Raw genomic sequence first — 27,819 nt, 5'->3', positions numbered from 1 at the left:
GCAAATAATGTGTTTGGTTGAGAAAATGTGTTTAGTTGACCATTGAAACACAAGCAAATGAATCTTATAAAAGAATGTTGATGCTACGGAAAGTAACAGTTGACCGATTCTCAGTGCTTCAGAGCATCAGAAGTGGACTTCGAATTGCTTCTTTGTCAAAACGAATAAGATCATACGAAGATAATTTCCATCAGTCTGAAATCAGATTCATTAGAAGTAAGGAAACGATACCTCTAATGACGGACTGAGGTCAATCCCTCCAATGTCATTACCTTTCTTAATAATAGCACAGCACAGACCACCCATAAAGAAAACAGTCATTGTTCTCGACCCGCAAATCGATTTTTGTTTGAAAGAGCAAAGTAACTCTACTTCAATTAACGTCATTACGACCTTATCGCAGGAAAACGCGGGACATTTTCTTGCAATTATGTTCCCTGTACGTTCCCGTGTTGTCTTCTTTCACTGATCTTTTTCTTATTTCAAATTTATGATAGTTTTTTTTTACAAATACGTTGAAATGGAGTCGAAGACGAAATGTGTTTATTCTCCAGTTCAGGGTGCCTCACAACCCCCTAATGAGGACAATGCGGAACAAAGAATGACGAACGAAATGACAAGGAACAAAACGAATCAAAGATAGTAATTGAATTGTACAGGACGAGACAGTCTTGGAGGGTTACGGCAAAGCTGAGCATGACGAGGAGGGCCAGAACTGGGGAAAAGCGACGGAGTGGGTGGCATATTTGTCAGTGTCTTTCTCAATTGTTGGCGAGGATGATCAAAACGAGAAGCAAGGGGACGTCCCCGTTTTGGTGGAGTAACAACAGGTACTGGAGTAGAAGAATCCACATGCGCTGGTTTGAGCCAATCAACTGAGACAACTTCCTCCCTTCCACCATAGTCAAGGGTGAAAGTCTTCGCTGCATGGGTCTATACTTTGTATGGACCAAGGTAAGGTGTCTCCAACGGGCCTGACTGAGGCTTGATTTCAGGTGGCGGTGGAAGCGTTCTACAAGGCCGTTGGAGCAAGGTTGATAAGATGTTGTCCTGTGTATAGATGAGCCATAAAGTTTGGCCATTGAGTCCCATCCTAGACTTGTAAATTGAAATCCCCGATCCGAGGTGATGTCGCAATGAATTCTACAGCAGAATATCCATCCGTGAATTAGGGCTCTGCCCAATAACGCAGTGTTTATATAGTTCAAAGGAATAGCCTCTGGACAACAAGTGAAACGGTCAATAATTGTCAGGAGATGAGTGAATCCTTGACTGGGTGGATGAGGGCCGATAAGATCCACGTGGATGTGGTGGAAACGCTTCGAAGGCACAGGGAAGATTACACGTGGCGATGGACTTTGGCCCGTTGACAGTCTAAGCATTCTTTGGCTCATTTTCGACCCGGGGCCGCCATGCCGTGCCAAACGAATCGCTCGGATATCATTTTAATAGTTGTTCGAATTGATGGATGGCTTAAACCATTAATTGCCTCAAAAGCCTTGCGTCGGAAGGAATTGGGTGACCAAGGTCTGGGACGGTTAGTAGAAATATGACACTGAATTATTTTCCCACCAGCCATGTCAACATCGCTCCAAACCAAGCTCGATGGGGAGGACTGAATTCTTTGGAGATCTAGATCAAAAAGTTGGGCGTCAGCAACATCATCAAAATTCACAAACTCCCGCACACTCCTTACGGTAGGTAAAAACGCTCCGTTGATGCTTTGATGTGTTTGATGACCAGAGAGCAGGTGCTAAGCTCTGATAAGGTAGGTTGTTGACGGGCAGTCCAAGCTGGAGCCTTTCGATTAAAAGCAAAAGTTAAGGGTAAGTGGTCAGTGAAGACAATGAACTCTCGGGCTTCGAATTGCCATCAAAAGTGCCGCACCGCTAACTTAATAGCAAGCAGTACCCAGTCATACGCACTATAATGAAGTTCGGGCTCGCGTAATTTTTTGCTTAAGTATGCAAGAGGTTGCCGTGGTGAATTTCCTGATCGTTGTTCGAGAACCGCGCCGATGGCAAAATCTAAAGCATCTGTTGTGAGTGCTATTTCTGCTCGAGGATCCTGGTGCACTAACATGGTAGCATCGGCGAGGGAGGCCTTGGAGGAATTAAAAGCGCTCATCGCTTTTTCGTTCTAGGCCACAGGGAACGTACTAGCTTTGCAGTGAGCTTTGCCTGTTGCAGACAAAATTTGGTAAAGTGGAAGAAGGGTTTCAGCCACAAGTGGCATGATTCGTCGGTAAAAATTGATAAATTCAAGGAATTCCTGGAGCCCTCTGACTGTATTTGGACGTGGAAAGTTACGAACAGCCTTGACCTCGTCAGGGAGAGGCGTGGTACCGGATCCATCGACGTAATGGCCAAGAAAAGAGAGGCCAGGCTTTCCAAATTGGCATTTGTGTGGACTAAGTATGAGACCATGATCCGAGAGCCATACTGAAACCACACTGAAGGTGAGAGATATGTTCACCTTTAGAACCGCTAGTTATCAACAGATCATCTAAGTAACAAAAGACAAATCACCTAGGATTGAGTCCATCATGCGTTGAAAGGTGTTCCTAGCATTGCGAAGTCCAAAGGGCATTCTGGGATATTCGAAAAGCTCGAAGGGCCTCGTGACTGCAGTTTTGTGGGTATGAGATGGTTCGACTGGAATTTGACTATATCCCGTCATTAAATCCAATTTAATAAACATTTTCTTTCCATGTAATGTGGACGTGAAATCTAGTAAATGTGGAAGCGGGTATTTGTCTGGCTTTGTTACATTATTCAGGGCTACATAATCTCCACAATTTTTCCAAGGGTTTTGGCTTTTTGGCACAACAACAATCAGGCTAGCAAATGACGACTTAGATGCCAAGCTTTACGTTTTCATTCATGGAGGCCTTGGCAGCGGTTAATCTCTCAGGGTCCAAACGCCTCGGCTTGGCACGAGGAAGAGGTCCATCTGTTTTTCTATGAAATTAGTGACTCCGTGAGGGATGGTGGTGGCGTTGAATGTTGGAGTGGAAAGAGAAGGATAATCCACCAACAGACGTTGATATGCGTCTTCAGCAACGGCGAAGCACTCCAAGCCACAAACATTTCCAAGCTGAGAACCGACCGAAAGCAAGGGAATTGGAAGGTGTGGAAAACTTGGATCTATCAAACGCTGTCTCTTGACGTCTAACAAGGGCCCAGAAGATCGTAAAAAATCACTCCCCAGAATTGGTGAATTAACATCTGCAACGATAAATGCCCATCAAAAGGATCTGGAACCAAATTAAAGGGTGTGTGAGCAGGAGCCCAAAGTTGAAATTTTCGTTTTGTTGGCTGCTGTGAGGGGACTGGTCATTGGTTTGCTTTGGTCAGTAACCTTGGTAGGAACAACGGAGACTTCGGCACCAGAATTGACCAAATATCTCGAGGAAGAATTGTAGTCGACAACTAAAAAGAGAGTATTTACTAAATTGCCATGACTAAGGGGGCCGACCTCCGCGAGACTTAATAAAGGTCGGCCGGGTCTTCCCCCAAAAGAAGGCAATCTTGTAAGCCAGTCTCCTCTAGCCGATTTTCAATTGAATGGAGTTTGTCCTCTGTTTTGCTAAGTTTCTTCCCCTGGTTAACCTTTGCGCATCGACGAAGCGTATTTCCAGATTGGCGAGGTCCTCCCGGTAAATCATGTGAAGAATTTGTCGGTTTTTTTAAGATGACGAGCCAATCTACATGGAGAAAAATACAACCAGGCATTAAAACCGTGCTCCTGATGATACAGGTAAATACCATCGATGTGAGGGCGATCAACAAGACGGATCGCGCTGATTTGAGTGCTCCCAGGTTGTGTAGATTGCCACAGGTCATCGGCTGCCCTGGTTACATCGGTGATTTGATTTCAAACCTTAAATGGAAGCCAATTCTCTGACTGGAGTTGGGAGTTTTTGCAGAAGAATAGTCAAAGGCCAAGGCCCGGCCAAAGAGACTCCAGATCCAGCCAATGACTGAATTCGGGCAAGCCAGAGCGAAGGTCTTTCAGCCTGGTCCAACGGAGGAGCGTCTAGGATTCGTTGAATTCGTTGCTCTTCAGACGAGGGCTTTTGGCTCGAATTTTCAGGAGTTGATACTTATTGATGCCAGGGAGGAAGGGATACAGTAAGCATTATGTCACCAATAAGCCGGCGTGAAGAGAAGGCATGCGAGTATTTGTTGGAATCCACCGAGATCACTTTGACGCTAAGCTCTTCTTCTACTGCAGTGAACCAAAGTTCGGCATCGTCCGGGTCAAAACAGGCAATTTGGGAGGCACCGCATTGATCACAGTTGAGGACAAGTCCCCTGGGGTGATCCCAGCCAACGCTGCTTTTACAGCCGTTGCGATACCATTCGACAGCTCTGACATTATGTAAAGAGGTTGTTGAGAAGAAGGTTTATGATCCTCAGATGCCATTGATTAATTCACTAATTGATTTTCTCCAACGGAGAAAAACGGCGGGGTCACCAGTGAAATGGAGTCGGAGACGGAATGTATTCATTCTCCAGTTCAGGGTGCCTCAACGTCTTTCTTTTCAATCATTTTTTTGTCTGCCATGTTTGATAAAGTATCATTTCAATCCCTTCTGATATCCGTGCTTCCCTTACCCAACTCTACACCTTGTCACTTATATCGATACCCTCAACTTATCAACAATGCAGACACAGACAAAGTCTGGTTAAATTTTAAGATAGATAGCTTGCACTTTAAAGACTCAATTTTGCCTCTCGCTTCCATGGTAAAGCTTTTCTTATATGAAGATCCAGGGGGGAGATAAATTAGGGCCACTTTTGGTCCCCTCTGAAATCATTTCTCCCCACTCAAGAAATATGCTTGCTTTCAAGGTGCGAGGAAAACATTGCAGTTGCTGTTTTTCCCATCACTCTCCTTTATTTTCGGCAAGGTTTGGGACTCATTTGTGTACATGATTGAAATCGTTGTCCATGCTCCCTGGATTGAAAATTCTGGAATCACGAATTTGGAAATACCTATTTTAGATATCCCAGAGCTGAAGCTATTTTATAGTATTAAGAAACAGGAGATCAACGAGAGTACCTAGATAATGGTGGCAGAAAACCGAAGCAAGGGACTTAAGACGCGTTCCTTTTTTTCATTTTCTAGTCATATTTGGCAGCTCCTGCTGGTGAAGCTTAGAGACAGGCATTGGAGCCCGTATTTTCAAATTTTTGTTTATGAGTAGTGTGATTCATTAACTTTTCAACAATTACAAACGAAAGACCTTAAAATATTCCAATATATTGTAGACTTGCTCCATAACCAAAAAATGTAACAGCATGAAACTTGAAATATCTGAGTTGTCTTGACGAATTGAAGTTTATGGTGGTTAATGGAACTCGACACAACTTGAATCCAAAAGTGTTCGGATGTGGAAACGACCCTTCAGCCATTTCGATCCATTCGGCCCAAGGCTCTTGATTTGATGGGGGTACGATGTCTGAACCATATATCTTGAAGTTTCGAGTGGCTCTGAAAATAGAACACATCAAAATTGTAGGCTACACCTACCTTCTGAATCAATCTCACCAACCTGTCATTATAACCGGCATTGTGACCATTTCTTAAAATGACTTTCTTCGGAACGATGTGATAACCATAATCTATGATAAAGTATCTCCCCTTTCCTGAGGCAACCCAATAATTGTTATAAATTTTGTCACACTTTGAGTCAGTTAAAGCATAGCGAGCGTACAGGGTGCCATAGAGCGTGGTTTCGTCTAAAATGGTGAGGTTAATCTTCTTCGACAAACCTGAATCATGATTTATAAGTGTTTGAATATCACTTCAAATTAAGAATATGTAACCTGTTACTCTTCAGATCTCATGACTTACCTGTAGAACTGAGGCATTTTTGCCTCCTTTCAGTGCAAAGGTTCACCTCAAAGAGTTTAGAGCAACACGTGGGGGACGAATAGGGATCTAATATACCCCCTAAACATGACGGATTGGCGTCTGGATCATATCGGGATACTATACTTTCGCAACAACCCTCCTCGATCAAACCCAAAGGATAGGATTCTGGACAAGTAACTGCGAGAAAATGTCGAGAAGAGGTTTTGAATTTGGACTTTTTTCCAAACGGATTATTTCTAACCTGGATCTACCCTGGAACGACATCGGCGTTCCCTATCAGGGCAAGTGACCCATTTGTCATTCTCACAAGATGAGCTGGAATGTTCGTACCGTAGGTCTTGATTTCGACTCAAACCTTTGTAAGTTTTGCAGCACTTAAGTCCATAATCAAAAGCCCAAGGGTGATCCACCGGACACTCCAAAGAGCCTAACATTGAAAAATAGAAACTATTGAAACATTCTGAATAGTTACGGTCATGACCTAAAAATGAAACAGTTTCTTACTTTTCCCTTCTTGCCGCACAAATTTGGGTCGCATTGTAGTGCCAGTAATGATAACATTGGTCCTGAGAGAGGCGTTGATTGGCACTAAAGTGAAGATTGCCCCTACTAAGAGTTTTGTCGTCGTAGAGGACATGGTTGATCCGACGATGTCGACTTCTACACTTTGACTCTCAACCGCTAATCAAAAACCAAGGGCATTTTAATCATTTGCTTTCCTCGTACGCATGCTCCTTTATATTGATTAGTTGTTCAATAATTGGTTGACATGGGTTAATTTGACCTGATTAAGTTGTTTTTGACTTTGTTTACGTCAATGGTGTGCCGTTGGGAAATAGACTCAAAGTACTTGAGCTAATCATCCATTATCGATTGAGATTTAATGAACATCGTGGTGCCACACTTTGGATTGGTTAAGTTTAAAGCACGGAACCCCAAGGCAGCCCATAAGCCTAATGACAATATTTCATGGGAACCCATGGTAACCTCATAAATGTGGACATCAGAAAAGAATTTCATGCCGTGATGTCAGTCTTTCTTTAAAACAAACACGACTTGAATGAGAAGCAATCCAAGATGCTCAAACCACCCCTGGACAGGAGTCGCATTAATCTGAAGGGATGGGCATAAGTCTTGCAAAATACATTTTTATCGAAATATTGCTGTGTACTCAATAGAAGGTCTTCAAAATCAAGTGGGCAAAATCTTGTATTCCATTAATATAAAGGTCATTCAAAATGACCTCCTTACTTTCTTTAATCCTTCTAACAACAAAAAAGGGCAAAGGCACGGGCTGCACGAACAGTAACTCAAGGTTCAAGCCTGGTGTGAGGAAACTTTGGACCATTTTGAGTCAAGAGCATGTGGTCTCCTTCCTCATCAGATCTCAATCTTTTGACTTTTTTGATGTGGTCCTAAGTGGAGAGGTGCCAGCAAAAGGGACAGGAAACACCAAGATGCCATTTTAGCCGCTTTAATGGGGGCTTGGGACCAGACTCCAAAGGCAACGGTTTGTGCAGTCTTTGCCCTTGTTTGTTGTGAGAAAATTATACTTTCAATTGAGTGCAGAACAACGTTTTGTTAAAAATGTATATTGCAGGACTTATGACCATCCCTGTAAATTACTGTACCTACATACATACACGGTGGGGACATCTGTGTGTAACACTTTCGACGAAAATATATATTTGTTCACAACATGGCAGGAATTTAATTTGTGATTTCAAGAATGTAATGACACGGCAGATTGATATTGAACGAACAAAATGTTCATTCAACAGACCAACATTAGCTCAAAAACCTGTTCCAAATGGCTGCTAAAGCAAGAAACTGGCGACTTTATCTGGGGTGAATTGGGTCCAAACTGCCCAAATATGGGACTGGAGTGAGTCCCTATTTTGATGAACTTTCGCACAAGTCACCACTCCCTCAACGGGCCACCATAACTAGTAATCCACTGGGGTCAGATTGGGTGTTGAAAGAGGATGATGAAGTCTTTGGGGCAGAGCTCGAAGAAATTGGTCTCAAGGGACCATTGTGTTGTGCAAGCCATATGAGCAGGGGCATCATCATATTGTCGGATGTTGTGATTGCCTGTAGGATATTGTTTCTTGTGTCAACGAAACACTTTACTTTTCTAAAGATTCCAAAAGTTTTATTGGTTTTATCTCAGCATCGATCAAGCATTGGGGATTAAATGGAACATCGTTGAAAATTAAACCAGAAGAATTACCTTGAAGGAATTATTGGTTCTTTGAAGTTCAAATCTCTGAACAGAATTCCATCCCCAGAGAACCTCAAGTCTCTTCACAAAAATTCCATCCCAAGCAAACCTCAAATCTCTGACAATCAAGGCCTCCACAGAGAACCTCAAATCTCTGAACAAAATTCCATCCCCAGAAAACCTCAAACCTCCGAACAAAATAACATCCACAGAGCACCTCAAGTCTCTGAACAAAATAACATCCCCAGAGAACATCAAGTCTCTAAGCATCAAGGCCTCCACGGAGAACCTCAAGTCAGTGAGCATCGAGGCCTCCACATAGAACCTCAAATCTCTGAACAAAATTCAATCCCCAGAGAATCTCAAGTCTGTGAACAAAATTCAATCCCAAGAAAACCTCCAATCTCTGAACAAAATTCTATCCCAAGAAAACCTCAAATCCCTGAACAAAATTCCATCCCCAGAGAATCTCAAGTCTCGGAACAAAATTCCATCCCCAGAGAACCTCAAGTCTCTGAACAAAATTCCATCCCCACAGACTCTTAAGTCTCTGAAAAAAATTCCATTCCCTGAGAACCTTAAATCTCTGAGCACCAAGGTCTCCACTGAGAACCTTAAGTCTCTGAGCATCAAGGCCTCCACAGCGAACCTCAAGTCTCTTCACAAAAATTCCATCCCCAGCGAACCTCAAATCTCTGAGAATCAAGGCCTCCACAGAGAACCTCAAATCTCTGCACAAAATAACATCCAGAGAACCTCAAGTCTCTGCACAAAATTCCATCCCCAGAAAACCTCAAATCTCCGAACAAAATAACATCCACAGAGCACCTCAAGTCTCTGAACAAAATAACATCCCCAGAGAACATCAAGTCTCTAAGCATCAAGGCCTCCACGGAGAACCTCAAGTCAGTGAGCATCGAGGCCTCCACATAGAACCTCAAATCTCTGAACAAAATTCAATCCCCAGAGAATCTCAAGTCTGTGAACAAAATTCCATCCCAAGAAAACCTCAAATCTCTGAGAATCAAGGCCTCCACAGAGAACCTCAAATCTCTGCACAAAATAACATCCAGAGAACCTCAAATCACTGAACAAAATTCCATCCCCAGAAAACCTCAAATCTCCGAACAAAATAACATCCACAGAGCACCTCAAGTCTCTGAACAAAATAACATCCCCAAAGAACATCAAGTCTCTGAACATCAAGGCCTCCACATAGAACTTCAAATCTCTGAACAAACTTCCATCCCCAGAAACCTCAAATCTCTAAACAAAATTCCATCCCCAGAGAATCTCAAGTCGCTGAGCATCATGGCCTCCACAGGGAACCTCAAATCTCTGAACAAAATTCCATGCCAAGCGAACCTCAAATCTGTGAGCATCAAGGCCTCCACAGAGAGCCTCAAGTCTCAGAGCATCAAGGCCTCCACAGAGAACCTCAAATCTCTGAACAAAATTCCACTTGAGTTACTCTGGGGATGGAATTTTGTTCGGAGATTTGAGGTTTTCTGGGGATGGAATTTTGTTCAGTGATTTGAGGTTCTCTGTGGATGTTATTTTGCTCAGAGATTTGAGGTTCTCTGTAGAGACCTTGATTCTCAGAGACTTGAGGTTCTCTGTGGATGGAATTTTAATCAGAGACTTGATTGAGGTTCCCTGCGGATGTCATTTTGTTCAGAGATTTGAACTGCTCTATGAATTGTTGTGATTGTCAGAGATTTGAGGTTTCGTGTGGATGTTATATTGTTCAGAGATTTGAGGTTCCATGTGGATGTTATATCGTTCAGAGATTTGAGGTTTCTTGTGGATGTTATATTGTTCAGAGATTTGAGGTTCTGTGTGGATGTTATATCGTTCAGAGATTTGAGGTTTCTTGTGGATGTTATATTGTTCAGAGATTTGAGGTTCTGTGTGGATGTTGTATCGTTCAGAGATTTGAGGTTCCTTGTGGATGTTATATTGTTCAGAGATTTGAGGTTCTGTGTGGATGTTATATCGTTCAGAGATTTGAGGTTCCTTGTGGATGTTATATTGTTCAGAGATTTGAGGTTCTGTGTGGATGTTGTATCGTTCAGAGATTTGAGGTTCCTTGTGGATGTTATATTGTTCAGAGATTTGAGGTTCTGTGTGGATGTTATATCGTTCAGAGATTTGAGGTTCCTTGTGGATGTTATATTGTTCAGAGATTTGAGGTTCTGTGTGGATGTTGTATCGTTCAGAGATTTGAGGTTCCTTGTGGATGTTATATTGTTCAGAGATTTGAGGTTCTGTGTGGATGTTATATCGTTCAGAGATTTGAGGTTCCTTGTGGATGTTATATTGTTCAGAGATTTGAGGTTCTGTGTGGATGTTGTATCGTTCAGAGATTTGAGGTTCCTTGTGGATGTTATATTGTTCAGAGATTTGAGGTTCTGTGTGGATGTTATATCATTCAGAGATTTGAGGTTCCTTGTGGATGTTATATTGTTCAGAGATTTGAGGTTCTGTGTGGATGTTATATCGTTCAGAGATTTGAGGTTCCTTGTGGATGTTATATTGTTCAGAGATTTGAGGTTCTGTGTGGATGTTATATCGTTCAGAGATTTGAGGTTCCTTGTGGATGTTATATTGTTCAGAGATTTGAGGTTCTGTGTGGATGTTGTATCGTTCAGAGATTTGAGGTTCCTTGTGGATGTTATATTGTTCAGAGATTTGAGGTTCTGTGTGGATGTTATATCATTCAGAGATTTGAGGTTCCTTGTGGATGTTATATTGTTCAGAGATTTGAGGTTCTGTGTGGATGTTGTATCGTTCAGAGATTTGAGGTTCCTTGTGGATGTTATATTGTTCAGAGATTTGAGGTTCTGTGTGGATGTTGTATCGTTCAGAGATTTGAGGTTCCTTGTGGATGTTATATTGTTCAGAGATTTGAGGTTCTGTGTGGATGTTATATCATTCAGAGATTTGAGGTTCCTTGTGGATGTTATATTGTTCAGAGATTTGAGGTTCTGTGTGGATGTTGTATCGTTCAGAGATTTGAGGTTCCTTGTGGATGTTATATTGTTCAGAGATTTGAGGTTCTGTGTGGATGTTATATCATTCAGAGATTTGAGGTTCCTTGTGGATGTTATATTGTTCAGAGATTTGAGGTTCTGTGTGGATGTTGTATCGTTCAGAGATTTGAGGTTCCTTGTGGATGTTATATTGTTCAGAGATTTGAGGTTCTGTGTGGATGTTGTATCGTTCAGAGATTTGAGGTTCCTTGTGGATGTTATATTGTTCAGAGATTTGAGGTTCTGTGTGGATGTTATATCATTCAGAGATTTGAGGTTCCTTGTGGATGTTATATTGTTCAGAGATTTGAGGTTCTGTGTGGATGTTGTATCGTTCAGAGATTTGAGGTTCCTTGTGGATGTTATATTGTTCAGAGATTTGAGGTTCTGTGTGGATGTTATATCATTCAGAGATTTGAGGTTCCTTGTGGATGTTATATTGTTCAGAGATTTGAGGTTCTGTGTGGATGTTGTATCGTTCAGAGATTTGAGGTTCCTTGTGGATGTTATATTGTTCAGAGATTTGAGGTTGAAATTGATATCCAAAATAAAGGTCTTGGCAGATTGATGAATGACGGAAAAAGGACCATCATAAGGAGGTTCGAGTGGGCTTTTGACCCTATCCACACGTACCCAAGCAAAAAGGCAAGTCATGAGCTTGGGGGGCAAAAACGATTTCAGCTGTCTATGAAAGGTAGAGGGTGGTGGAATGACTTGGCTCATGAGGTCGCGGAGCTGACGAAAAAGTTGTGTTGGCGAATTGTGAGCACCTGGAATACGCACAAGATGCCTGGCTCCCAAAGACTGGATACATACAATAACTGGGCTGGGGATTAGTTGGTGTCGTCCTTGGGGGCACATTGGATGCCATAGAGGACCCATGGCAGGTGGTGGTGGATCCAATGGCAACCAGCCAAGTGTGCACATAAGGCGTCCTTCAGCTGCCGGTGAAATCTCTCGATGAGACCATTGGACTGAGGGTGATAGGAAGTGGTGTGGTGTAACTTGGTCCCTATTAACTTTGAGAGCTCGTCCCAAAGGGCAGAGGTGAACTGGGCACCTCAGTTGGTGACTATGCTTTCGGGTACACCAAATTGACAAATCCAAAGCCCAAGCACAAGTTAGGGCAGTCACATCGTGCATTGGTATAGCCTCCGGCCACTGGGTGAAGCAATCAATAATAGTGAGAAGGTGACGATTACCACCCGAAACTTCCAAAGGACCCACAATATCTAGATGAATCACTTGGAAACGGGACGAGGGTACTTCCATGTGTTCCACAGCCGTCCCGATGTGACGAGTGACCTTGGCGCGTTGGCAATCTAGACATTCTGATGTCCACCGGGTGACATCGCGGTTCAGCCCATGCCAAATGAAATGGCGACCAATCCAATGCCGGCCAGCACGAGTTCTGGGATGCGCCGTGCTATGGATGGATTGAAATACGGTTTGGCGCAAAGCAGAAGGGACCCAAGGTCGTGGGTTTTTCTGGGACACATTGCACCAGAGTGTGATTCCACCGGGTGACATCTCGACGTCGGCGAGCTTCAGGGACGTCAGGGAAGTACGAACTGCTGCCAGTTCCGAGTCATTTCTCTGGGCTTCAGCCAAACATGCCGGAGAAACAAAGTCATTCAACATACAAATGCGAGACAAGGCGTCAGCTACCACATTTTGCTTCCCAGACACATGTCAGATGTCCGTGGAAAATTCCGAAAGAAAGGAAATTTGACGTTGGACGCGAGCAGAAACGGCATCACTGATTTTGGAAAACACAAATATCAAGGGATTGTGATCTGTGAATAGTGATAATTGCTGCCCTTCCACAAAATGTCGAAAATGACGCACGGCCAAATACAGAGCCAAAAGCTCACGGTCAAACACACTGTATTTGATTTCTGAAGGTCGAAGTTTCCGCAAGAAAAATGCCAGCGGGCGCCAAAGCCCGTCGGTCAATTGTTCGAGCACGGCTCCCACGGCCACACTGGAAGTGTCTGACGTCAATGCGAGCAGAGCAGAGCCGCAAGGGAACGTCAACAGGATAGCTTGTTCCAATTTCTTCTTGTCGTGGACAAAGTGATTTGCGAGTTCAAGATTCATGATAAAATCTTTGGACTTGATTTTAAGGGACTCATGCAGAGGTGCCAGAACCCCCGCTAAGCCCAGGATGAATCTGTGATAGAATACGATCATTTTTGTATTTGATCAGGCAAAGGAGAAATGCCACGGGCGGAGATTTTGTGCCCCAAAAAGGCCAGTTCAGGAACGCCAAACTCGCACTTTTTGGAATTCAAGACCAAACCATTGTCGGCAAGTCGTTGAAAGAGGATTCGCAGGTGGATTAGGTGGTCACGCTGAGTTGGGCTGGCTATCAAAATATCGTCCAGATACACGTAAACAAAGGGGAGATCGCCCAAAATGGAATCCATCATTCGCTGGAATGTTTGGTCCGCATTTCGCAGCCCAAACGGCATCTTGACGAATTTAAAAAGACCGAAAGGGGTGATACTGGCGGTCTTGTGAATATCCGCCAGAGCCATAGGGATTTGGTTATACCCCTGAACTAGGTCCACTTTCGAGAAAACAGTCGTTCCATGGAGCCCGTCGGCAAAGTCTTGGATGTGTGGCACAGGATATCTATCAGGTGTAGTTCGGTTGTTCAAAGATCGAAAATCTCCACAACACCGCCTAGCACCATCGGCCTTGGGCGCGACGTGAAGGGCGGACGTTAATTGCTTCGAGATCGGCGGCAAATCCCCATGTCCAACATGCATTGGAAGTTGGCTTTGGCGGCCACCAGTTTGGGACCCCTTAAGTGTTTGGCTCTTAAAAAGACCAGATGGCCAGTGGTGGGTAAATGATGGAAAATGCCGTGTTTGGGTTGAACGTTGTTAAATGCAGGGGTCAAAAGTGCTGGAAATTCATCCAATAATGAAGCAAAGGGGTCGGACGGGGCTCGTCGTACCAATGTCAGTGCCGGGGCGACGGCCCGGCCCAAGTGACCTGGGATGGAATGTTGAGAGAGGGGGTCAAACAAACGTTGGCGCGCTAGATCCGCCATCAGATTGTTTGCAGCCAGAAATTCTGCCCCAAAAATGACTTGGTCGAGGTCCGCCAAGAAAAACGTCCAAGAATAGTGGTAGTCTCCCAAGAATAAATTCCGCGTGACCCGACCAAAACATCAAATGGAGGAACCATTGGCTGCAGAAAACGACGGAGTGCCTCGAGTAGAATTGCGAATGGTATGAGAAACGGGTATGATGCTAACTTGAGCACTGGAATCAACCAAATATGACAAATTGTTTATTTCANAAACGTTGGCGCGCTAGATCCGCCATCAGATTGTTTGCAGCCAGAAATTCTGCCCCAAAAATGACTTGGTCGAGGTCCGCCAAGAAAAACGTCCATCGATGCTAACTTGAGCACTGGAATCAACCAAATATGACAAATTGTTTATTTCATCACAGACAAACAATAAGCAACCACCAACATTGGTTATTGATGGCCGAGTTCCTCGTTTCCCTGGACGGAATGAAGAGTGGAGGGTTTGCCAAATTTGGAAGATGTTGCCTGGGTCGTGTTACCGAAGTTGCATGGGCCTTAACATCGATGGGCCTTTGCCCCCCAGTGGTTGTGAAATTTGCGGATTCTTTCGGATTTGGTTGATTTCTGGCCCGACGCAGGGTTGACACTATTCACCATATTGACAGTAGGCTGGATGGCGGAAACTAATTTATCCGCCGCCAGCGCCAACTCCCTCGGGGAAGATACATCCAGGAGAGGGACCAAGTGGGGTCGAACACTCTCGGGCAATTGATCCACAAACAGAATTTTGAAGAGAAAACAAGTTTCGTGCTGGCCCAACAAACTTCGCATCTCGTCCATCATGGCGGTAGGAGATCAATCCCCTAGGGGAGCCACATGAAGGAGCTTCTGAGCCCTCTGACAAGAGGACAGGGTAAAAGAGGCAAGAAGACGTTCCTTCAAGACCGTGAATCTAGTCCCCTTTGGCGGAGGCGAGGTGATGAGGTCTTCGTCCCGCTTGGCCGTTGCGTAGTCCAGTGAGGCAATGACATGGTGATATTTTGTGTCATTGAGTGAGATCCCTTTTAGAGTGAAGAGGGACTCAGCTTGGGTAAACCAAATGACGGGGCCTTCAGACCAAAAGACAGGCAGCCGAACGGAGGTTACTGCCACCGAAAGAGCAACCGCATCATCTGCATCTTCCTTAGAGGGTTTGGAAGTCGGAGTGAACAACCGTACGAGTTGAACTAGCTCACGTCGGGGTCACCAATGAAGCGATCACAAAAAACAAGTTTCTTCATTCGTGTATTTCCATTAACTGACTCATTACAATACTTGAACATGATACAAGAACATGGAGGAATCCTGAGGAGTTAGGTTCGGCTCGCAAGCCGCCACAGATATACCGAGGAAAGAAGCCAAAGGCAAACCTGTTACGGCTAAATACGGTAACACTTGTAAACATTGCGATGGTAAGGGACATTGGGCCAGGCAATGTCCAAGCAAAATGCCGTTTAAACCGGAAATCTCAAGAACTAAACAATTTTCTGAACCCCAAGTTACGCGCACATGACCAACAAGGAGAAGGGAGCTGCTGTCGGCACCCTCCTTTGAACAATGGAACGAACAGAACACTCCAGACCCGGCCAACTTCTATGTTGATTCCCACGTCAATGACAAAAGTCGGAACCCAATGCCATCCTAGGAGCCCCTATGATGGAAGAAAATGCCTCTGATTGCCGACTTACAACTAACAGTTGATATCCACAGAGAACCTCAAATCCCTGAACAAAATGACACACACGGAGAACCTCAAATCTCTGAACAAAATTCCGTCGACAGAAAACCTTAAGTCTCTGAGAATCACAACATCCACAGAGAACCTCAAGTCTCTGAGCATCAAAGCATCCACAGAGAACCTCAAATCTCTGAATAAAATGAAGTCCTCAAAAAACATCAAATCTAAACACGTAAATGTTGTTAATTCGTTCCAAGTTTTAACAATTTTGTCAGAATGAAATAGCATTCGAAAAATAATACTATCAAAACATACCAATAAAAACTTTCACCAAATTTTCAAGAAGGCTAATCGAAAAATCGACGGAGCTGCAAGAAATTGATCAAGTCTTTTAAAATGCGTGGAAAGGTTCCAAACAAAAAAGCCAGTTTTTCTTCTGGGGTTTTGCTTTTTTCAATTTCTTTTGTTTTGTAGAATAACTCTGTTGTGATATTCACTGATCCAAAAAGCTGCTTTGTGTTCTTCAACTCTGAAAGTGAAGCCCAGATCCCGGCGGCCTCCATTTCTCCACAGCAGCGGGGTCCTAAAATGTTGGGAAACGTGGCAGGGAGAAACTGCCGTGATTGGGAGTGAAATGGGAGTCGATGAATTCGGATTGTCGGATTAAAGGCGACACTTCTCGATTCAGCCTGCCATAGCAACAGGTCGTGGCAATAATGCGGGGACCGCACGGAAAACTCGCGATTTTCATCCATATCCAATAGGCACGTAGAATCTGCCGACGCACCAAGAACGGCGACATCCCCCCTTCTGATATCAGCTGCAGCGGTGGCACAACAAGTTCCAAATTTCCGAAAAAGCTTGGCATTTCTGGCTTCAGTTGGGCGTTTTCCGCCGCGGCAAATGCCATTCGATTTCCGGTTCTCCTGAGGAGAATGAGGATTGTCGGAACAGTCCCAATGAGGCCTACTACGGCTTTCATCACTGATCCATTAAAAGCCGAGGAAGTTTCTACTGACGAATCAAAGGTCTTCATTGCAGCTTCGTATTCAAATGGTATACCTGTAAGAAGCTAAATTAAATGTTACTTGAAACATACACCACTAGACAAAAGAAAGGAGGACTGACTGAAAGTGCACAGGTAAGAAGAAACAGGGCCAATTGGTTTTGGTGGAACATTCAAGTGGTTTTCAAAAATGTATGAACAATACATGAAAACACATTTTCAAGTATTAACCTCTAACAAAAGATTTTAGTTGTTCATTTCTGTTTGGTTGTTTGGACACAAATTCTTAAAATCTTACCAAAACTTACCAAATGCTCAAAACAGGTCAGAAATCATATGATGAAATCATATGTCCTTTTAGAACTACACTTGAAAATATCACCAAAAACTAACTGAGCTTTTTCTTGATTGAAAACCAGCCCCTAACCCGAAGCCAGTAATCACATTGCCTTCTGTGCTAAACTCTTAATGGTTTTCTTTAATTCGCCTTTGTTTTAGGAGGTTTCAGTGACGTCTTTGCACTTGCCTGTGAAAATCACCAATTTCGCGCTGCCGAGTAGTTCCTCATCACTTTTCCATTTCACTCCCATCAATGAGAAGATGGGTGATTTGGAGTTGCCGCTTGTCTCACTCACCACCGCCGTCTTCTCAACATTATATTCTTGGCTATATTCTCTCATTATCTCTGCTGCCTCGAGACGTTTGATCCCAAACTTCTCCATTACTTCCTTAATGGTGACCCGTTTGTCGTTTTGGTCGTCGTTAGTCACAATAAGTCGCCATGACAAAATGGACACTGCCATGATGAATCAACGTTCTTTTGTTCTTTTTCCTGGAATGAATTTCATGGTGACCAAATGGTTTTGACTGATACGAGCAAATTGCATGACTAGGAAGTCTGATTTGGAGCTGAACGAACAATTGCAAGCAACGACAAATGATACGATAAGTTCGATTTTCGATTTTTTTTTGGGGGGGGGGGGGGGGGGTCTAATCTAGGTGGACAAAGTAAAAATTGAAAAACAACAAGAAATGGCAAAAAAGAGATTCAGCACAGCTAAACCAAGGCTTGAAAGAATAAAAATAGATGAGCCAGTCGGAAGAAGCTCAATCTAACTTTCTCCCTCAGAGCTGGATTTGATCAACTTACTCGAGCTTGACTGTTTGCATCTGACATCAAGCTTAGCCAGATGGTGGAGAAGCAAAAATGCCAACTCGGAGTGAAAAAAGCCAGGTTTCTTAAATGGCTGATCTTTGTATTAGAAAAGAAAAATATTCAAAATTATCGAGAGCTCAAAATAAGCCATTGGAAATGTCTGCGAATCTGCCATTTTGTATTGACAAAAACAGAAAATTCAAGAAGTTGTACTTAGGTACTATGTCGCAGTTTATTGTCGGCGCTCCCTTTCATACAGCGCTTAGTTTTAACGGCCTTTTATAATGCAAATGTGTCAAAATTCATCGCTCAACTTTGGTTGCCGTGAACAAAGTCACTTTTGGGTGTGGCCACTATGTGTGTATCAAAGGTGACCATGCCTGAAGTACCATTGTGAAAGATCGCCCTTATTTGATATGGTTCCACGGCTCAATTACGCCATGAGTTATGACAGTTAGGGGCATGGACTCTTTCAAATTAGTTTTCACATATTCCAAGTTCACTTTGTAGCTATGGACACTGCTATTGATCAATTCCTATTGTCAGTCGCCATTTCATTAGGGATTATCTACCTCGGTCGGCCAATTTGGCTCTCAACTACTGATTTTCAGATACACCTTAGTTTTCCCTGCTTTTACAAATAAGTCCATCGTCAATTGAAACAGAATAGATCGATTGGGACTTAAAAATTGAAGTTGAAAACGTACCTGAGAGCGGATCAAAGATCCAATAAGGACCGATAAGGTCGGGCCCAGTAAAGGCACAGAGAGTGGATAAAATTCACACGTTGACTCCCAAAATATCGGATCCGAGGGGGCGGTCCAGGGGATCAGTCGACGAGGTCGAATCCGAGGGGGCGGTCCAGGGGATCAGTCGACGAGGTCGAATCCGAGGGGGCGGTCCACGGGTAGGTACACAGAGAGATTAACTGAAGAGCCTGCTAACTATTCTCGCGCGAGTTTGAACAGGCTTGCCATACATGATACTTTAGGTCAGAGGAAAGTGATATCGAGTTCAAATCGATGTTATCAGAACGTGTAACGTTAATTAGACCATAAAGATGTGATACTATGAATTAGAATTATGAATGACAGCCGGGTTTTAGCCCAAAAATGATTGGCAATAACTTTATACAGTGTAATTTTAAAAGGAAATGTACAAAATGTGGCCTGAACCTTAATTCTGGCAAGCCTGTGGTAAAGCTCATACGCGAGCACTTGTTAAAGCATATTCGCCATTTTGAATTTCGCTGGATGGCTCCCAGCCTGCTCCTCATGCTTCACGCAAAAATGATTGACGATCCATGGTTGCCAGATGGCTAAACTCATAGCCAAATTTCTTCGATTTGGGCTAAATTGAGACCCTTGTGGCTATAACAATTTGAAGTGATTAATGGCTAAATTTGGGCTAAATTTGATCATGGACTGTTTTAAATTAAAGTACTCAGTATAAGTGCTGGACATGACAGCAACTTCTACATTCTTAACATTTTTTCTAGCGACTTCAACTAATTCTTTACCTGAGACTTTACCTGAGTCTTTACTTGAGTCTTTACTTGAGTCTTTACTTGAGTCTTTACTTGAGTCTTTACTTGAGTCTTTACTTGAGTCTTTACTTGAACATTCTTAACATTTTTCTAGGGACGTCAACTAATTCTTTACCTGAGTCTTTACTTGAGTCTTTACTTGAGTCTTTACTTGAGTCTTTACTTGAGTCTTTACTTGAGTCTTTACTTGAGTCTTTACCTGAGTCATTACCTGAGTCTTTACCTGAGTCATAATTTGAGACTAATTTTTTTAGAAGTGCTGGACATAGTAGCTTCTCCAAACTTGACACTTTCCCTCCCTAGGGACATCATCTGAGCCTTTACCTGAGCCTTTACCTGAGTCACTTTTGCCTATAAATTGAGATACAGATGAACAATATGTTATTAGTTATCAAATCAAAGTCTTCACAACAACTTGACCTGGATTAAACCATTCTTCAGATCTGCGCTCTTTAATTAGTTTTGGGATCATCAAAAATCAAAACTCCAAACTGTATCCTCTTCAAGTGTGTTTGTCACAGCTTTGCACTACTAAACTAAAGAAATGCTAAATATGTTCAATTCTGCTATGTATGTTAAGGAATTGGAAGCACATGATATTTCTGCTTTGGAATAAGAAATACATACTATATGTACTTTTTGGGATAATAAAACTTATTATTATGTACATTAGTCTAGACTTTTTTATTGTATTGGAATGGCTACATCGGGCTAAATTGAAATCTCAGTTTGGCTATTTTAATTCTCTTGAACCTGGCAACCCTGTGACGATCTGCTCTTTGTGAGTCAGCCTGCAGCAAATCAAGGCCCGATTGGGCTAATGCCTCATAATTAGACCTGGCGGATAAGATCAACTTACCTAAATTTAATTTTGTTAATTGGCGATTTTAGGGGGAAAGGAGTGGTTTTTTTTCCTTTTTTGAGTTTTTTTTTCTTACCCAAAATGGGCGCGATTGAAATGGTTCTTTTACTTTCAAAAGCAGGAAGCAAACTTGGAAGGTGGTTTTAAAAAACCCAATCTTTTTAAAGAACCTCAAAAAATGGTCGCCACACACTAAATCAAAAGCAAACCTTCATTAACAAACAATGCTTTTTGTACTATCTGTGATTCCCCTGTTTACTTTTTTCATGAGCACTGAACAAATCCTAGTCAAATTATGTGTGTTATTACTTTCTATTTAACTTTTTTACCATTCTTGACTCCTTCATTCTTTGATCCTTGAATCAATTTTTGTACATGATATTCCTGCATACAGTTTTATACATTTTACAATCTGACATGACCAAGAGTCGCAATAAAGGTTATTAATATTAGCATAACACCTTGCTCCCTTGTTTTGTTCTATTTCCGACCTTCATAAAACAAAGAGCATGAAATAAATCCTGAAGAAATTGACAACACCAGTGCCATGATGGCAACACATGACAAGTAGCAAAAATGTCACACTGGGTTGTCATTGCTCCTGATGCATGGAACCCATAGTTTAGCTCCTAGTAAGGTTTAGTATAGAAAGCTCGTTCTCATGCCACAATTACATTTCTTTAGAGCAACAACTTAATCTTACAAAAATTATATCAATGTCAGTTGAATAATCTGTTCGTTGCGTTTCTCTTTGTTCTTTTTTTGAATAATGCATGAGGTTAAAAAATGAAAAAAGAAAAAATGTATTTTCTTATGCCTTTTATATATACTATATTTAGCCTTTTTTGCAATAACTTACCGTTTTTCATCTTTTTCTGACTAATTTTGCCATACCGTTGTATTGGCCCTATTGACAGTTTTTAAAGGACAAAACCGCATTAGAATATAAATATTGGCAAATTCAATTTTCTATTGCTTTCTGTCACCCTTCCGGTTTTTGGCACTCCCACTGTAGCATTACCCCTTCAGAGCCATGCATGAACGACCGTTTTTGGGAAAACTGTACTAATCAGCAGATTTTAAACTTACAAACAACAAAAAACTTGAAGCACTTTATGTTTTCTGTAGTTTTCTCTCAGATTGACGGTTTGGGCGTGGTTTGGCCAGAATGGGGTGGTCACTACTGCATACATTGAGATGTAGTTGTTGCTAATGAGGGTTACAATAGGGCTTGTCAGGTGAATGCGTTCATGAACAACTGACGTCATTCCATGGAGTAAAACCAAAGACAACATGCCCAGCCAAACCGCACTGTGCATACCTTGAATTCTGACATTTATTTCATTTTGAATGCTTGTTTCAGCAAATAGTATTATGCTGATGAGCCAATTTGATAGTGTGTTCAACAATTAACACCAAAGATGTTAATTTTGTTGGGTTTGTAACACAGCTCACTCAAAATCACTTGATTATTGAAAATTCAATGAGCGTATGGTGCAAGTTGACTGTGTTGTTTGTCTTAGTTCTCCCTCCCCAAAATGCCCAAAATCGCGTTTTTCCTTGAATTTCCTTTACTTGACATGCCCCATAGTCATTTTCATTCTCCTCTGGCTTCTCTCCTTGCGGACAAACAAACGTAAAAGCACAAGAATACGCTCTAAGATGTCAGATTTGAAGAAGGCAATTTTAGTTGAACAACTTAATGCTGATATATTCAAAGGCAAGAAAAAGACCATTAACTCTTCTGAGAGACCTTTCAAATCCTAAAACAGTTAAATTATTAACAATCTTTACCTCCAAATTGAAATAAAGAAGCAACTATGTACATATTGCATACTCGTAGCTACTGATGGGATCAAACAAGTAATCATGGGAGGCTGTGAATAGAGCTCCCAATTTACATTTTCAGTGGCATATGGCATCACTAACGGAATGTCTGAAACCCGTTATTTAGTCACAAAAAGTAACCCTGATTTTTCTTCGATCAAACCAGGGCTGCCTTTTTGTCAAACCTAAACCTTTACGTTATCATGGCAGTAATATCTTCCAGCTTATGGTGCGTCTACACGGCAAATAATTCGGCAAATAATTAGCCATTTGACAAACATTGTTTGGCATTTCACAAACATATCTCGATTTGAACATGTTTAAAGTTTGTTTGCCAAAGAGCAAATATTTCATGGACGACAGCATCCTCCCCAGCCCTTCCAACCAAGGTGTCCATTTTCAGCGAGTAAAGAACTTAACTCATTCGATCCATGATGGTTTATCACAGAGAAAAATGTATTGATTGTGGTTCATTTTGACACAGGATAACCCCAAATTAGAGTATGAAGGGGCCTGGAATTGTCAATCAGTGTTCAAAGTCATCAGATGTCATCCTATCCCCTCTTAATTCAGTAGTCACACTTCCATCTCCTATCGAGGATTGAATGATGGTCGATCGAAAAAAGGTATTTGAAAGACAGGTTCTTAACTCTTTTTTTCTTACGTTAGATTAGAAAGCAAGCAGGGAACAAAGTCTCCCTCTAGTAGAATGAAGCTGTTGCAAAGGATTCAAAAACTGAAATAGCTAAACATTATATTCTGGTTATCTGGCTTCATTTATTCAACATTATTAACTTTTTGCAAAAATGTTTTACTTAAAATCATCAGTCATTTGGGATTTCTTCTAAAAAGTACTAATATTAAAATTGAATTTCTACGAATTGCTAAAATCTAATAATGACATATTTTCCTATACTTATGGTTTTTCCATAAGTAAGTTAATTGAGACATTGTTAGGCATATTTTTAACTCTTAAAGATGCGCTGATGTCAGGAAATGAGATTCCCAATGTTTCTTAAAGAAACATATATCTTAGTTTTTAGATGTATTATAAAAGTGTAATTCATGCACTCCTTATAAATATGTTATGTATATTACAAATATGAGAAGTATTATTGGATATTTGATATTCAGCTCTTAAGCTTTTTTGAAATTATTTTTTTTATCTTTGTTAAAATTACCCAGCCACCAAATGCCCTGATTATAGTGTGGCTTTGACTTATTAACATTCAAAATATATTAAAGATATTTGTTTTGACTTTATAAAGCTGTATTGTATCAAGATAACGAATTTCGTTAAGTGTATATCTTGGAAATTAAAAACGTTAGTGAAAAGGCTAGTTGTTACTTCATATTTATGTGTTTGAAGAAAGCTTAGATTTTATTGATTACTGATTCTATTTCTGGTTCACATCTAGATTTGGTAAAGAAATAACATGATTTAGGGTTTAAAAGTGTTTGCTTGTCAATCCCCTTTTGCACAATTGTACTTAATTTTGGACACATTCTGCCCACTTTTGTTCACTTTTGTCTACTTTTGTCCACTTTTGTCCACTTTTGGACACTTTGTTCCACTTTTGGACACTTTTGTCCACTTTTGTCCACTTTTGGACACTTTTGTCCACTTGTGTCCAAAAGTCACGCTAATTCTCAAAATTGCCCACCCTGCTTCTAATACAGGGCACTATGCTCATCAAAAGGTTTTTCAACCAAATGGCTTCTTGAGAGGAACTAGAAAGGGCCATGTATTTGGCCTCGGTTGAATGTACTAAAGGAGTCTTTGGCATTATCAGAATTTTTTTATTTTAAGGATTTTTTTTAGGGAAAACAGGCAAAATCAAGGGAAAGAACTTATTTTCAAACAAAATAAAAAAGGTGAAGATACCAAAATGATGCAGAAAATGCGAAAAAGAATAAAAAGTAAAAATTAATGCATTTGCACCATTTCGACAGCCTGTCAATGAGTCTGGACTCAAGTTCTTTCTAAAAGAATTGAGTACAGCCAACCTTTCTATTTTTCTTAAATTTAAAAAAAGGCCATACAGCAGACCTTAGTCAATTATGTTTTGACCACAAAGAAATATTTTTTGAATAATGTTTTCATTAGGCCTTGTTTAGCTTGGTAAAAACAGGATGAGTCGTTGCGCAGACTTGGCAAAAAGTAAAAAAATCAAAGGCCTGTCGCCCGAGCGACCTTGTTTATTCTATTTTCCATACATTGAATAGCTTTGCCTCCCAAGCGTCATCCCTGATGGGCTTGCTCATTTCAAGGGGCTCACTAATCAGATTGATGCTTCAAATGGTCATCAGAGACGTCCAGGCATATCAGGACAAAACCACCACAACGTGGCTGGCAATAACGTAGTAACTAATACATCGATTGAGCAATTGCGTTTTGTCTTCTTTCTACTTCATTGCCAACTTGAGCGTGAAATCCGCCATAATTAGTCAAATGCGGACCCCAAATCCGCCAAACCGCCAACACGCCATCAAGATTTTTTCCCGCCGCGAACTTCGAAAAACCGCCGCATCTGGCACTTCTGAATGAAACGGTTCGAAGCGTTTAGAAAAGGATAACTACTCTAATTCGAGTGCGGACTATATGAAATATCTATAACCGAGATCTTAATCGATAATTGATGATGGAAAATTGCTTAACAACCATGTAATCTCCTTTGAGATGTATTCTCGCAAATAAACATGTATAATAACGGGGAGCTGAATAAAACACGTACACGAAGAGTTGGGATTTTGAGAGGACTGTTAAATTGACAGCTGATTCAGCTGACGTCACACAGATAGTTTATTTCCAATAAGTTTACATGTTGGAGATCTCTCAACCTCTCATTGGTTCCACGTAGCTCTTTCGACAAGAATTGGAACAAACTTCACTTACAAATACAGAAATAGAACAGACCAAAAGATTAAAAATGAAGGACTCCTGAAACACAAAAGTAACTGACCTAAGTTTGGGGTAAAAACAGTGATCAATTGAAAGGGATCAAATAATATTCAAAACAAATGTTGCCAAAATATTTGGAAAGCAAAAGTTCCAGCCATTCCCTTTGTAGACTAAAAAGCTAGTTTCCATCAAATGGGCAACCCTTGTTTTACGCGGGGAAAATCAGGGTTTCAGGCTAACTTACAGATTTTCGTCATACAACTAGTAATTTCAAAAAGAAAATGTAAATTGATGATAATCCTATTAGCAACCTCCCGGGACTATTTTTATTCCAATCATTAGCAACTGCCTTTAAAACAATACAGTTAAAAAAGATCGGAAGGACAGCTCTAAACAGTTTTTCTTTTCCTCGTTTCAAAAAAAAGGAAAGTAACTGGACGGCTACAAGCCCGTTCCGTTACAAATATCGTTGCTTTTGCAGAAGTGTAGCTCGTTTCCGGTAGCGCTAATGAAAAAATAGCGGTTCACTCAATCATTGCTAATGGTTGTTCTTGCAAAGGGACAAAAAATTGCTCCTTTTTTCGTCTACGAAGGAAAGGGCATTCCCGCTACATCTCATTGTTGTGCTTATTGAGGACTAAATGTGCAGGTTTTGTCACATAATATGGGGTTCAAGACTCGACATTCTGCTTTAAGTTTTAGAAATAGTCATATTATGTAAGAATGAAATAATCTTTACAACATCGTTATCTTTATGATCATGAATTATCAACGTTTATTGAAAAGTCAACACTACAAAACCATGATAACTTGGGACTAAAATCTATTGACACTTTCTCATTGTCTCTCGAATCAATTAGGGTACTTAGCTCGTAATTTTTATTTTTGGTTAGACAGAAGTAAGTTCAGAGCATCAACATATCCTTGGGCAGATTCCGGACTGAAGCTCCCATCCCAACTTGCTTCGTAGCGGAAGCCATTGACCACAGAAGCATACCACACCATGACCCCCAAAAGATCTCTATTCAGGCTCTCTTGAGCCAGTTCCATAATGGTTGAAGCGCTAGCTGATCCCTTACATCCCACCATAATGCTGTTAGTAGGCACATTCACCAAGATCGGGAAACCATCCCATTGTTCACTTCCCAAAGCGAAGTTATCTACATAATTAAGAGCCTGTGTGCCTTCATAGGTCATGATTCCAATAGAATCAGCAAGATTATTGTTTGATCCATCCACATTCCATGACTCATTGATTACATCAGACTCAGCTTGAACCTGAGGAAAGCCATAGGTAGGTTGGCCAATAATAATATCCGGCTGAAGCTGCCGCAGTTTTTGAATGAAGTGGACCAAATTGGGACCAGCCTCGGGTCGGGAACCGGCTCCTTCTTCGATGTCCAAATCGATCCCGTCACATCCGTACATGGCTGGCCATTCAGCCACTTGCATCGCCATGGCCTCGGCCTTTTCTTGGGTGGTGAGCCAATCCCATGGGTTAGTTTCAAAACTGTACAAGTAACCACCGATAGCGAATAAGATCAAAGTGTCACTAGGAATGGCACCCTCTACTCCTGTTCCTCGAGTGGCAGCCAACTTTTGGAACGAGGTTGGTACTCTCATGTCAGCTGGATTGATGAAAGTAAAGAACAGTACGTTGGAGCCTTGTTGTTGATATTCATAGAGTCGAGGCTCCCAATCGGCGTCGGTGCCAAAATCTCCATCAGCGGCCTCATCAGCCAGTGCCAAATACATGCCCAAGACCTTGTTTGGGAATCGGTTTGGACCAGGAGGGCTGGGAGACCTGGTTGTGGTTGTGGTGCTTGATGTCGGAGTCATTGTTGTCACATTTGGATCAGTGTTACCTTGAGAAAATAACTGTCCAAGTATTAAGTGGAATGACAATAAAGGTTATAAAGGGTAGGGATCTTACCTGGTGTTGTTGTGGTAGTTGTGACCCCATCGGGTAAAGGTCGCCCTCCGCAATCGACAGCTCCAGCAAAGTTGCAAATTTGTGTCAACTCTTCGAAGAGCGTTCCAGGGGGGCATGAGTTCAAGAATGGAGGCCGATCGTACACACATTGGTAGAAGTTTTGGCAGTTCTCAGGATCTGGAAATATTCCCTCTTGACCTTGGCAGTCAAAGGCAATTGCCGTGCCAAAAAGACATGCCAAAATAACACAATTCCTAATTTTCTGATGATTAATCATAGCTGAGGGAGACTCTTTCGGCCTTTGGGGAACTAATGAACGAATAACGAGTACAACTTTATTGTTTTATCGTTTCCAGCGGTATTTACGTCAGATTAGTTATCTTTTAAATTCTTGGATCATTTTGAAACGCAAACAAATAATACGGATTAGAGTTTTATGACTAGCAGAAACTTCTATCCCGCCATTAGAGGCATTTATAAAACACAGACTTGAAGTGCAACCCTGTCCATAAAATTGGCCAAGTTGGTTTCATAGTGGTCTTAAACCGAGATTCCCAAAAACAAGGTTGCATTAGATTGCTCCAAGATGTCAAAGAAACTAGTTTTTCCGTCGTTTTTAGGGATTTTTTTAAATTCACTTTGATAACTGACTGAACTGGAAATACCCGGGGGAGACCTCTACTGAA

General features: G+C 41.7%; 3 protein-coding genes across 3 annotated transcripts; all 3 read right to left on the bottom strand.

Moving 5' to 3' along the window:
- Positions 1-5,248: 5,248 nt before the first annotated feature.
- On the bottom strand, positions 5,249-6,549 carry LOC131883630 (uncharacterized). Its single transcript, XM_059231142.1, has 5 exons — positions 6,388-6,549; positions 6,125-6,310; positions 5,863-6,060; positions 5,561-5,780; positions 5,249-5,499 (listed from the first exon to the last, which is right to left on the bottom strand). Exons 1-5 carry the CDS (start codon positions 6,518-6,520, stop codon positions 5,253-5,255), a joined length of 984 nt encoding a protein of 327 aa, XP_059087125.1. The 5' UTR covers positions 6,521-6,549; the 3' UTR covers positions 5,249-5,252.
- Positions 6,550-15,322: 8,773 nt separating this feature from the next.
- LOC131883431 (uncharacterized) lies at positions 15,323-19,038 on the bottom strand. Its single transcript, XM_059230907.1, has 3 exons — positions 18,771-19,038; positions 17,434-17,739; positions 15,323-16,963 (listed from the first exon to the last, which is right to left on the bottom strand). Exons 2-3 carry the CDS (start codon positions 17,708-17,710, stop codon positions 16,485-16,487), a joined length of 756 nt encoding a protein of 251 aa, XP_059086890.1. The 5' UTR covers positions 17,711-17,739; positions 18,771-19,038; the 3' UTR covers positions 15,323-16,484.
- Positions 19,039-25,946: 6,908 nt separating this feature from the next.
- Positions 25,947-27,478, bottom strand: LOC131883106 (uncharacterized). The gene is made up of 2 exons (XM_059230457.1): positions 27,134-27,478; positions 25,947-27,065 (listed from the first exon to the last, which is right to left on the bottom strand). The coding sequence occupies exons 1-2, from the start codon at positions 27,408-27,410 to the stop codon at positions 26,080-26,082; spliced, it is 1,263 nt and encodes a 420-aa protein (XP_059086440.1). The 5' UTR covers positions 27,411-27,478; the 3' UTR covers positions 25,947-26,079.
- Between the last annotated feature and the right edge of the window lie 341 nt (positions 27,479-27,819).

This window comes from Tigriopus californicus, chromosome 7, assembly GCF_007210705.1.
Source record: "Tigriopus californicus strain San Diego chromosome 7, Tcal_SD_v2.1, whole genome shotgun sequence".
Lineage (NCBI taxonomy): Eukaryota > Metazoa > Arthropoda > Copepoda > Harpacticoida > Harpacticidae > Tigriopus > Tigriopus californicus.
This window is presented reverse-complemented; position numbering and strand designations above follow the sequence as displayed.